This window comes from Saccostrea echinata, unplaced genomic scaffold (assembly GCF_033153115.1).
Source record: "Saccostrea echinata isolate AGI-Se365-2 ecotype Australia unplaced genomic scaffold, CSIRO_AGI_Sech_v1 ptg000016l, whole genome shotgun sequence".
Lineage (NCBI taxonomy): Eukaryota > Metazoa > Mollusca > Bivalvia > Ostreida > Ostreidae > Saccostrea > Saccostrea echinata.
Genome location: NW_026889765.1, coordinates 1,093,068 through 1,107,007, shown reverse-complemented (window position 1 = coordinate 1,107,007; position 13,940 = coordinate 1,093,068). Strand labels below are relative to the sequence as shown.

General features: G+C 31.7%; 2 protein-coding genes across 2 annotated transcripts in view; both read right to left on the bottom strand.

The window, feature by feature from the left end:
- The window catches only part of LOC133188315 (leucine-rich repeat and WD repeat-containing protein 1-like), an 89,770-nt gene that overhangs the window by 72,670 nt on the left and 3,160 nt on the right, over window positions 1-13,940 (bottom strand). The gene's annotated exons all lie outside the window — the stretch shown is intronic.
- LOC133188718 (potassium voltage-gated channel protein Shaw-like) overlaps window positions 2,262-13,940 on the bottom strand; it is a 29,633-nt gene continuing 17,954 nt past the window's right edge. Inside the window, exons 3-4 of the mRNA XM_061324215.1 lie at window positions 10,291-11,106; window positions 2,262-4,357 (exon numbers count right to left, since the gene is read on the bottom strand). Of these exons, the coding sequence (XP_061180199.1) occupies window positions 3,326-4,357; window positions 10,291-11,106 (1,848 nt within the window). The 3' untranslated portion in view covers window positions 2,262-3,325. The remainder of the gene's footprint in view (window positions 4,358-10,290; window positions 11,107-13,940) is intronic.

Here is a 13,940-nt window from a genome sequence, read left to right as displayed (position 1 = left end):
ATTGTCTGAAAATGTATGAAGAATTTGTGAGCGTCAAATGAAACAGCTTTTCATGTCGTAAAAATTCCATTTCTTTATATATGGAATGAATTAAATGATTATCACCTAAAAGTGTTTATTAAAATGTGTTTTCCTTCTTTACATACTGCTGAGACAGATGCCTTGGGTGGATTTCATACCTGTCACTGTAATATCTTCGCCTTTCATTTTGCAAAGTTCTCGCGGTTAGGTATGTACGAGTCATTTCGCGTAAAATATTACAAATCTATCGATACTTAGGACCTTCAGTAGGCGGTGACATGCTTATATTTACGTCACACCGAACGGTCAGTAACAACTGAAAGTCCAAGCTATGGGTAGAAATGTTCCAAGGAATCTACATGTATACGGTATGCCCTTGAAGAATTTGAAGAGTGACATTGTTTTGATATTTCTAAAAATATTGTTCACTTACCAAATTTTCTTTTGTCCATTGAAGAAGTAAATGATCAATGTTGAACTAAAAGTTTTTTAAAATGTAATTAATTTCAAATTAGGTACGTGTAATTGCTAAGCTTTACCTGCATGCAAAATTTTAGATCGATTTCAAGTCATTGAAATCTACCTTTTAAATTAAAAATTGTTAAAAAGAAAATTTTGACCTATTAAAAAATTCCTCGTATTTTCAAGAACCACTCAGGTAAGCGTTAGGATTCATAAGCATTGTATTGAAATTTGTATGCCCTTGGTTGGTTTCGTACGAGTCGAACTAAAACAAAAACAGAAATGCAGTGATAATATATTTATTACTTGTGTAACCTCCAACATTGCAAGAAAGACCGTTGGGTGAGTGTGGTTTATCGTATAGTGAGTAGACAACAATTCGAATGATCAAAACAACATATTGAATAGAGGTCAAACAATATTCAAGAAAATCGTAAATATGCAATATTGATAAAATAAGAATTCATAGAATTCAAAAAAAAAAAAAAAAAAAAAAAAATCGACGGAATAGTTTATTGTTGTAATTGAAGAATCATCTGTTTAATAACAGTAACAAATAATCGTAATTTTTAACTCGATAATTCGTTGTAGGATTGGGGGGGGGGGGGGGGCAATGCACGCAGGCAAAAATATAACAACGTATTGAAAAGAGGCCCTATCTGTGGCAACAAAGTGAAAATCAGATCCATCTTATGTAGTTGTGACATTTCAGTCCAAGAGATTCAACAAGGATAAGAAAAACGTAAAAAAATAATAATAATAGCAAGAAAAACAGGTATCAAACAACATAGATGGACTCTCTCTTTGTGTCCTTATTTTGGAATTTCTATATTCTAACAAAATACAGTCGTTGCATCTTTACTAAATACAAGTCACACATTTTTTTAGGTTGTGGGATGTCAATCTGCAACATTCACAATATTTCCATATAGAAAAAAAGTTCAAACATATAACGTATACATGTATTTTTTTAAATACAGTACGAAAATTCTACGCCCCCCCCCCCAAAATGCATATAAGTACGAAATTTTCTTTCTTCGTATATATTCATATAACTTACACTAAAAAGTTACATAAATATACCATATTTAGTTAAATGTGATATTTACCTTTCGTCCTTGTGCGGAACTTCACTTTATTACAAACTTTAAACATGTGCTGTTTGTGAAATTACAAAATATGTTTTTTGTTACAGACAAATCTCGCACCTTATTATCACTTATCATGTTGCCAGATAAACATCAAAACATATTTTTCGGAAAGTCCCACCATTTCAAGTTGTAAATTAGAATACACACCAAAATATATTTTTCGAAAAGTTATTAATTAGCAAGGTTTTTTCGCTTTATATGCGAGTTTATTTCAGATGTTTGTGAATCAAATGCCCCTATCATACCACATATTTACAATTTTTATTTGATTTAAATGTTTAATAGCTTTGTCCAAATTTTATAAGGGCATAAAAATTACACTGTTCGGAGATATAAAAATAAATCATTCTATAAAATATAAATAACTATGCAAAAGAAGCAGCATTACACGTCTCTTTATAACTATAGTGTTTTGGGTTTTTGTATGATTGATTGATTACATATTGTTTAACGCCGAGTCGGCAATCTTTAAGCCATATTTCGGCGGAAATGAGTGGGAAATATTTTCATAATACGTTCAATAAAATCGGTCATCCAGCCAAGCACTCTGCCTTATATAATACGCTTCCAACTTAAAGAACAAGGACGAAATGTCTCCAATTTCCCCCCTAATTTTCTGCAACTACATGTAACTATATATTTTATTTTCAAAACTTTCCTACAACTACAGTATATAACATTTATTGCAGATATTTTCAATGCCATCAATACCTTATAAGTATAGATATTGATATATACACTGTAAATGATACAATATCGATTTTTTTTCTTTTTGAGTATCGATGCATTATTATATGGATTTAAAATTATTAAATACATGTAAATTTTCAAAGATCATGCAGATGCGGATTTATTTTGCAAAATGCATCATTAGTCCGGAGATCACACGGACTGAAAATGTCCGTCTAGCCACACTATTAAAGCTATAGACTCATTTCTAATATTGGAGTCAGACCAGATATTACAAAATTTTCTCAAAGGTCTGTTTTATTTTTTTTTTCTTGAATTAAAAGATATGTGACTTATATTCTATATAATTTGATATATCGACCAATCGATATTATTTAAGGGATATATCGATACCTTAATTATCATCAAAGATAGTATTTCTTAGTAAGATACAATACTGCATCTTTAATATCGCTCTAAAACCTGCTTTATTTCATAATGCCCCTGAAGGTAGAGTAAAATATGCATAAAAATGAAAATAGGAAACATTGTTGTATGAATGTAGACACTTGGAATGATTTAAATGAAACAATGTGTCAAATATGTGATATAAAAAGAATTTTACACTATCTGACGCGAAATCAAGAAATGTATAACTTTTTCAAGAAAAGTGCCATCATAATAAAAGCCATAGATTTTGAATCCGTCCCCACTGTACACGGAAGAGCGGGAGTGGATGTTAAATCTGTGTATATTGGGAATGTGAACATGAGTATACATGAACCATGACTTATAATTTTAAAATAAAGAAGTTGTTTCTATCATTCAATTTGAAATGTGCTCAATTCTCATGGAAAAATTTCCTGAATCTAATATAAATGCAAAACTTATTTAAAACTACGTTACAGATAAACGTTCAAAATATGACAATACATTGCATGTAGAAGGTCTATTAACAATTGAACAGACAATTGAAAAGGTAAGTTGATCAAACTAAATCATAATCATGGTATTTATACATTTCATCCAAGGTTATTGCAGTTGCCATCTGTTCCTCGAGAATGACCATTCTCAGTTAATTCAGACTGTTTATCTTCCTTTTCATCCTCTTTCGTCTGCTTCACCTCATCCACCTGACAGCAAATGTCCTTCAAACTTTCGTCTTTTTCATCTTCTTCCTCCTCATCGCTCGTGATGTCCAGTAACTTAGATTTATCTCGTCCATGGCGAATACAACCGTACTGGACATGAGTGTAGTACAGAACAAAGTTACTAACAATAATTGGGACAGTGAAAGCGATCATCAATAAACCGGATATTGCGCAGAGACTTCCGATGACGTAGCCAGGAGCTGTTGCAGGGTTCATATCACCGTAACCCACAGTTGTCATAGTAATGACACTCCACCAGAAACCTATTGGAATGTTGTCGTAGCCACTGTCCGGTTCCGCAAAATGTATCAAGGAGGCAAAGATGACCATCCCAATCAGGAGAAAGACAAACATAAGGAGGAGTTCATTAAAACTAGCCTTTAGAGTATAAAGTAATATCCATAGTCCAGGAACATGGCGGATGAGTCTAAATATACGACATAACCTTAACATGCGTAAAATAAAAATGAAGTCCATGAAAGGCCAGTCATTTCCTTGTGGATTGGAAAGCTTTAAGAAAAATTCGATATAATCTGGAAGTATAGCAACGAAATCGATTATGTTTTGTAAGGCGGTAATAAATTGGCACTTCCGGGGACAAAAAATGAATCGGGTTAAAAATTCCACCGTAAAAAACGACACACAAACAAGGTCCATGATAATGAGCGCCGGATGAACTACTGTGTCATTTTTCGGAACCACGGGATCGGCGGTGGTTGTGTTCGATTGGATGACCGTGTGGTTTCGGGCTTCGTGAATGTTGGAAAATGTGAAGAGATCGTATAGAGTTTCATAGTCCTTGAGGAAATCTGTATGTTTTGAAATCCGAAATAATGGATGCGTTTCCGCGCAGAATGAGAAAATAGAAAGGAAGACAAAAATGATGGAAATCCACGCATATATCTGAAAAGATAATAAATGATTTTAAATCATTTATACAAATTCTAATAATTGCAGGATGCTATTCAGAATGCGCTAGAAAAACACACATGTACCAGTTTTTGGCACCAAAAAACTATATAATCTTTGCAAAACGTCAGACAGATGTTTTTGATAATCTCAATACTATATATATATATATATATATATATATATATATATATATATATATATATATATATATATATATATATATATATATATATAAAATCATAAAAGAAAATGCACAGTTTCCAAATTTCATTCAACACAAGCGCTTTCTGGATTTCATAATCCGTCTTCAGGAGTACATAATTTGAACTCAAAAGTTCAAATTCTGTACACCTGAAGACGGATTATGAAATCCAGAAATTTTGAATGAAATTTGAAAACTGTGCATTTTCTTTTTTCTTTTATGATTATTTTTGCTGTGTGACATCATCTTTTAAGTACTTTTGAATTATATATATAGAAAAAAACAATAAATATGTATTTTAGTACCATGATAGTCAGTGATTGACTTTTTTCACAGACTATGAATATGATATATGATCTTCTTCTCTTTGTAGGCAAACTATTTTTGTCTATAGAAATAATCATATAATCCGATATTATGACTCCGCAGATTGAATAGGGTGTGGTGCACTGATTTCATATTGCTCGATGTTTTGTGGGTATTATAGGAAACGAGATCTTGTTTGATCAAAATTGCCGATGTTTAATCTTATCTTAGAAACGTTGTCTCATAGCAACGAATTTATTAAAGCTAAAAGGACAGTCTGTTTGCGAAATAAAAACTAAGGCTGTTATTAATCAACTGTATATATATACATACATACGTCAATTATGAATGAAAAGGAAAAACAGTATTTAACGTACACCTAGCAGCTGGTGTTTGTAAAGTGAATCAATTGAGATCTGGAGGGTGAATAATGTAAGGGCCGAAATTTCTAGTACACCTTGTAGTAAATATCAAGAAAGTGTTCAGATCAAAATAAAATACTGTATTGAGACAAGTATTGAAGTAGGTTTTGGGTAGAAATTAGATCATCACCAACAATGGCGAAAAGTTTGCAACTTGAATTCGTAGATCCAGATTGCAACATATATAGACAAGTTAAGGTCTGACTCAAAAATAATACATTGTGAAAAATAATTAAAAAGATTACTGAACGATTACGACAAATTCATAATGGAACGTCAAAAATCCTTTTGAATCTTTATAGCTGAACGTTAAAGTGATTGATATAAGTCATGACTAGATAACTTAAGTTATCTGGGGAACATTTCAAAAATTTACAACAAAAAAAAAAAAAAAAAAAAAAAAAAAAAAGTGTAACTAAAAGAAATACATTTTCTTTTTATAAATTCATATTTTTTTGTTTGTTTGTTCGTTTGTTTGTTTTTGTTTTGTTTAAACGAAAACATGTACAGTGAACTTAGAAATATACATTCAAATCAAATGATTAAAAATCGCAAAAAGGCTTAAAATTTCTGTGTGGGGAAAAAAACCCTTTTCTCACGGTCTCTTGTTTCAGGAAATCAATTCTTCTCAGTATTTATGACAAGGTACTTGTCGTCTTCGATGTAGTAACAGTTCGTGATTATTCAATATAACTGATATTTGATCTCTACATACTTTAAAAACATGTCCTATTTTTATATTATCGGGTGCGTCTTTTTTTTCCAATTTAACAATGGAAGTTAAATTATAAGGCCTATTTACTTCCTACGCGAAGATCTAATCTGATTGTCTTATTTTTTTCGGGAAATTTTTCGATCTTTTTTTTTTCTTGTTTGTTTGTTTGTTTGTTTTTTTTTCTTATTTTTTTTTTTTAGTTCTACGTTTACTTAATCTCATTAGACCCCCTTCCCCACCTTCAGTTCTTTTATTATGTTTGTCACTTATAATTATCGCAAATATAATATTTCATTTCAATATACATTCTTATCTGGCGTCAATTTCAATTCTATCGAAGCTTAGTAAATTAATTTTTAATTTTTGCTAATCTAAGCTAGAGGTTTAATTAGTTATATTGATAGATGTATCTTAGAATCAACCTATCGTGTACATTTTAGTTTGTTCAAATCATACTCGGGCCACAATAATGAATAAAAGTTTAACATGAGAATTTAAACTAAGGAAAAAAAAACATTCTAAAACTCTTTTCAAATATAGGAGAACCAGTTGGAAGTCTCCCCATTTAGTGTACAATCAAGTCTATTCAAATCCATGGATAAAATATTCTCAAGAACAGAAGGGCTTAAGTTAATAGTACTAATATGCATGTATTTCCATGTAGTGTATATTCAAGTTCTCCCCTACACCCCCCCCCCCACCCCCCTCGTAGAAGCAACAAAGCTACTACATTTCAAATAGATGGGATCCAAATTCAGAATCTCAGAAATACATTAGATACTATAAAAGATATAAATTTAATATAAAATTTAATCTTAAAATGCACTTTTTTCATGCCGATTTTACCACATCTTTATTGCAATAGATAAATTGTGAATCTCAAGTGTCATTTAATTATCAAATTGGAGGGATATTTCGCCATATTAATATACATGTACATGAAATAGTTTCAATCATTGATGATCCCTTTTTATCACATATTCGCTAGCCAAGGGTGACGATCCGCTCCTCTCCTCTTTTCACAGAGGAGAGGAGCGGATCGTCACTCTTGGCCGGCGAAGATGTTTTTAATCAATGCATTTAGTAAATAATACGGTTTACCCCTCCCCATTTTCGTATGCACTGTATTCCTATTGTTGGAGGTGAAAATATATGAGAAGCCGCATTTCCTAGTTTATCGGCTATAGGTGTTAATTACTTAAAATGTGTATAGTTCTGACCTAATACTATACATATACATGTATATTCTAGTTTATTGCAACTTCAGCACATTTCATTACTAATCTTCTGGGTTGCCCTTTTCGAAAACTGTCCTAATTTATTAAATACCTTCATTGAGAATAAGATCTTTGATTGAGAATTCTTTAAAATTTCCGGCATTACTGAGGATACAAGACATACCACTGCTATATCGTATATCATGACTTATTTCTGTATACATCCTACACGTGGCCCTAATAACATTTAGGGGGTAGACGGATGTTGGGGATAATCTTGATCATGTCATGTTCTGACTCCGTAGGGGTCATTACGAAAATTAAAACAGGACAGCTAGAATGTTATCTTGTTTTTGTTTTTTTTGGGGGGGGGGGGGTGTTATATATGAACCAAACAATTTTATATTTAAAAATCCACAAAAATATGATATTTGCAGGCTTACAATAAGTATAAAAGGTTTTGAACCTGTAAAAATACATTGTAATATTAATAATAATGTAATTAATAATACATATAACTAAGTTTTCAGCAATTACACATGCAGATAATATTCGAATTATTTTCGTGTTTTCATATTACAGTGAAATACATTTAACTCTATTTTATTATACATGTATTTGTTTCAGGTGTTTTGATATCAGTTTGACCAACTGTGATTTTATTCATCAAATCATTTTGTGCAGTGCTGCATTATGAATATTTTGGTCCATTTACTATAAGTTCAAATCACACATGACCTAGATGTTTTTTTTTTAATATCAGCAATACTTCGTCCGACCTTGAATCTATTTCAGCCAACCATCTTTATTAATTTATCACGTTTCAATCAAATTTTAACATAATTATCATAAATAGATACAGTATGTAGTGTATTCGCAGTCTCGGTTTTGTTCATGCTAATTTTGCGCTTTCGCATTAATAAAAAATCAATGTCCTCACCTCTATATGCATGCATGTGAACATGTAATGTAATACATATTTATTACTAGGTTTTCAGCATTTATACATGTATTTAATAATAGAATAATTTTTCCTTTACATTTAACTCTGTTTGATAATAAGTGTGTTTTGAAATTTAGTAGATAAAACCACAGTGACTATAACCTTATTATGTCCAAATGATAATATGTCAGGGATATTTTGGTGCATTTACTTTGTTCAAATCCCGCATAACTTAATAACATGCGACCTTGAATCTCTATCTTTGCTATAAGTCATTAATCAAGTTCCATCAAGTTTCAGAACCAGTGACATGTTTTAAACTTGTACTGTATGATTCTGTTTCGTTTATTGCTATTTTCGCGCTTTCGCATCAAAAAACACAAAAAAAAAAAAAAGCAAAAGAAAAAGAAAAAAAACAGACAAAAACAAAAAAACCTATCTCCTCAACCCCATATACCGGTATATGATATTCAGGTTATTTTCAAAAGTGCTAATTCCCCTGTTTTGTCCTACCTTACAAAATAGCGATGATATACTACGAAACAAAGCTGAACAGTCTATAATTAGTCCTTTGATTTACATTTAGCTTATCGATACAAAGACTCTAACAAAGATATCAGCAGTTCCAGCGATGCTTGAGAGCCAAACATCTATTTATATAACGTGCACTGCTAATTAGTGTGTACATCTCAGGAAAATTAAGGTATATTTTTTCTCACTTCACAGGAAAAATCAATGTAATAACAATATATTTATGTAAACCTTGAGTTTGTGGCCATTATCACCTGATAAATGTTATTTTTTGATGGACACGTCAGTCATGTTTTCGGAGATATCTTTTATTTATACATATACATACATATATAAATGCTTCATGGATTGATTTTGGTTAATTTTTCTTGTTTATCATTGGCTTTAAACGTATTCATTTCCTATATATATATATATATATATATATATATATATATATATATATATATATATATATATATATATATATATATATATGTACAGCAGTGAGCAGAATACTATATCCCTAAAAGTATACAGTACAGTCACATCAACCAATAAATTCAATGCATGTACACTGTACTCTAAATTTACATTGTATCTACAAAAGTAACAGCATTTTCAAAAAGATATTGAATTTGAAGCAATTTTTACACTTGTTACAATGATTTTAAAATTTAAAATGATTTTTAAAACATTAAATAAGATTTTTTCACTCCATATATATTGCCATTTACGGTTTTTGTTTTTGTTTTTCTTAATTTTCTTTTGTTTTTTCGAGTCTGGAAACAAAGGGTGGATTAATCAAAGAAAGCCATCTGCTTTTAATGTCAAAACTGTATAAAAATATAACAATGGACCACACACCATAGTATCGTTATTTTCTAGAGGTCTAGTTATTTGATGATGCAACGCAGATTAGGACCATCACTTGCGAAGATGTTACTATGAACGGAAAAAAAAGTGACAATATTCTCTGCATATTGACCAATGAAGTAATTGGAATGACACCTATAGCTGCTAGTTATTTTTGTTTTCTTTTTGTTTGCTTTTGTTTTTCCATTGAGTTGTATGTAAATGCATACAAATAATAACTGGTCAAGCAATCAATCGCTTGAAAATCAACAGAATTTTAGTGAAGAATGTTAACGATTTCACAGAGTGTAGCTGACTTAAATGCACTAAATTACTAGATGTATACACTATTAGATACTTAATCAATGTTTACTGACTATTAGACTAGAGTATATCATTTGACAACACAAGGCAAATATATTGTTTAATCCAAAATACTCTTCATTACTTATATCAAGGACGCAATAATCAAATATTTTGCCACAAAAAAAGCAGCCAAAAAAATTGAAAAGGGACTGACTCTTCTATAGAACAGTAAATTAAGCTTCTTTGCTTCTACTCTCCCAACCACATATAGAGTAGTTCTAAAGTACCATAATTACCAGCGCTGCTACACTAACAGAAGATAGTATAGGTTGGAAAGCGTGGGGGACTGGGGTAGTTTTTCATGCGTTTCTCCAGTACAACAGTTATGCAAAAACACCCTGTATATTGCCTTAATGTACAAATGAAAGAAATTAACCAAGTGACTTACCTTAGCACCTAGTGAGGTATTTGGGTTTTGAAGGAAGTTCCACACTACAGCTTTACATCGGGTCCAGAAATGTGGGCTGTTCCTGTCTTTCTCTAAATGCTGCTGAGTCATGGATCTTTTTCGATCGTACTCCAACTTCTCCAAAGACTTGTTTTGAGTTTTCCACGTGTTGTAGGGCTGCCAACAGCATCGTTCTATGTCCTCTTCCTCGATCCCCCAGTAGTCAAATTCCCTCTGGACTGCTGGGCCACAAAGATACGTTGGCAGATGAAGTTCATTTGTCCGTAAATAATTCAACACAACACTGAATAACTGCGGATCCCTGTCGAAAAAGTAGTCGTCCTTGCTTTCACGATAATATCTTCGAAGTTCTGATTCACTGGCCAGCTTACATGATTTTAATCTGCTAAGTGTTTGTTTATATGTTTCGAAAATTTGTCCACCAACATTGAGAATGACCGTTTCCTTGTTTTTTAAGTTGATGCTGTTTCGGTACGGGCTTCGTTGTTCGTCATCGGGTTCATTGATGCTGACTTTACTTCGGGATCTGACAACCTGTCCCCCGCCACCCATCACAGAGAGGGCAGGGAACGCCATATTGCCATCTGAACTCTTTCTGTTTGTGTTTTCTACCTGACGGCTGTGTTTGTTATTTGTAGACCTTTGCGCATCACAGTTGACGCAATTATTGGTTTCTTCTTCACTTTCATCTGAGTGCGGTGTCATGAGCCGGGTAGATTTATACCGTCCATGGTTGACACATTGCTTTCTCCGTTTCGTCGAATCCCTGGAGAGTGGTATGGACGTTCGCCGAGTCTGAGTAGGAAAGGCAGAAATACAGTAATTCATGATCTAGAACTTTTTACTGTACACTAAATCTACCAATATATGTTCACATTTTGAATATCAATGCAAGCTTAGGAATGATAAGTATTAGAAATCCTTATTTCAACAGAAGAAGCGACGTGAAGAAAAAGAAACTGTTGCGCGCTTTCACTTCCATTTCATTGCTGAAGAACGTTCGTCCAAGACACATGTATATTATTTTAAGCAAATTATGAAAATCCAATGTCTTAAGCAATGCAGATTGGATTTAAATTAGCACATAATTAAAACTGTCAATCTTTAAAGAACTTCTTCGTTATAGGTAGACGAAAATCAACGTTTTCAGGTGTATAATGACTTAAACCATCTAACTGGTCGATGGGTGTCTACATTGTTTCTACAACCTCCAAGTTGTACGGTATTGACGCGAGGGAAAACATCAGGCCAAGAAAATTAGTGTTTTGGTTTCTCTGGCCAGTGTTGAACGCGAATGCTGACCCCTCTACCCACAATAGCCTGAAATATGTTTGCTTCGACTTTCTTGGCCCAATAAGTCCTCATTGTTATACCTGTTTTCCTCCTGATAATATATATTACTGACTTTTATTATCACCGCTAATTTAATTTTACACTTTCGTGTTGTAATCATTGCTATCGGTTGTTTAAAGTCCCAGAAGGTAACAGAAGTTTCAATATGGGAGATCGGGCAATTTTGCAAAAGAATAAATGATTAATGAAGGAGCACTCAAATTAGATCATTTGGAGTTAATATATACTATACATTATAAACCCAATAAAATATTTTTTTAAAGTACATTTTCTTTATGCATTTAAACATATTTGTATGATAAATGATAATTAAAAGTGGGGGAACTCAAAAAAATGTATTTAAACTTACTATCTTTTGGGGGTAAATATATAGCATTTGTTCAAAAGTATAGGGCGGGGATCTAGAGAAGGTGGATAAAACAAAAAATTCGCCTGGCATGTTACAGGTGAAGGAACATGCATGTATGTTGGTAAAGCACCACAACAGTAAACAGAAACTGAAGTTAATGGCTGAAGACAGGTATATAGGTTCGTGGGAAGATAAATAATTACCGGGCGATATATTTTATTGTTCCTAATTGATAGATGATGACCAATTGTCGCAAAATGCTGATGTTCGTTTCTTTGTTGTTTCTTTCATAATTATTACCCAGGCATATCTTTCAGAAAAAAAAATAGCGAACATTTAAGTCAATATGTACTTTTACATTATGGACTTTTGAGGGCAATATGATTTTATACTGACCAGAAAAAATACTGATGTTGACAACGAGACAAAGCTTCGTAGTATATATCAACAACTGAATTTTGAATCTAAGAAAATCAACCTGAACCAACCCCCCCCCCTCCCAAAAAAATAAGAAGCTTTATCAATATACATGTATATTGAAAGGTACTAAACAAAGAGAAACACTAATTTGTTAAATGCCATTAATGATGTCTCATTTTTGGTTATTTAATTTCAATTTTATTCGGTCACGAATTTCTTAAAATCTTATATGTTTCCAAAATATAGTATCTTTATCATTTGCCTGTATTGTGTACTGGACGGTTCCCATTATACATAAATATATACTCAAGAATGATAAAATATTGGACAAAACTTGTGTATGGAAAAGAAAACAAATTGTGTAGAATTGTATGTATGTAATTACGTAAACAATATGATAAAGGAGAAATGACAAACTCCTGGATTTCATTTGAAAAAAATATTTTTGACAGATGTGGTTTATCAAATATATGGTACGAGCAATATTTCTTTCATGTAAAATGGATAGCTGCTACAGTTAAACAAAGATTAAAAGATCAATGCATTCAAGAGTGGAATAGTGAAGTTCAAGAATCTTCAAAAAGTTTAAATTAAAGAATTTTTAAAACCAATTTTGAGTGCGAAAAATATTTAACACTATTATCATGTAAATTTAGAAAAAAAAAAAACAACAAAACTTTAGTTAAATTTAGAACCACAAACCACCACCTTCCAATTGAAACAGGTAGATGGAATGGTTCTCAAAAGAAATGAAAGATTTTGTAGACTTGTGCGATAGTAATCAGATAGGAGATGAATATCACTATATTTTAGAATGTAGTGCTTTAAATCAATTGAGGAAAGATTTTTTGAACCAAAAATTGTGTTCTAACCCAAATACTATGAAGTTTTGTGAAGTCATGTGCCAAAATAATGTTGATTCTGTGAAAAAAATTATGTACAAATAAAAAAAGTAGTTTTCGTCTAGAGGACTGTTTTAGGTATTCTTTTTATTATCATTATTACTTTGTATCGCAACGTTCCCCACTTCCCTCAACTTATTAAATATCGTTGTTGTTTTTTTTAAAATCATATTTAACTAATTATTGTGCTGCATTATATGTCACGATAATAAAAACCGCATGTTTCCCTGTGTTTTATGATAAAAACGTATATGTGTTACAGAGAAACTCGCGCGAAGGCTGGTCTTTTTTCTGACACATTGCATGTTTTTGGATTCCTTATATACATCTGTTTTCAATTGGTAAAATAAGTGCAAATTACAACTACACCAAAGTTGTGTATATATTCACTCTTATAATACTTCATTATTGTTCAAATTTTTTGTTTTATAAATTTTTTCTATATGTTCCCGTATGTATAACTATTGAGCCGTACGAGAATTTAAGCTTGAATTATCGGGGCAGTTAATTATTTTATATACAAAATTAATATATAACCATTTAATTCGGAAAAAAATAAATGTTTTTAATTATAATTACGAGTACTTACATGTAATTCTTCCATT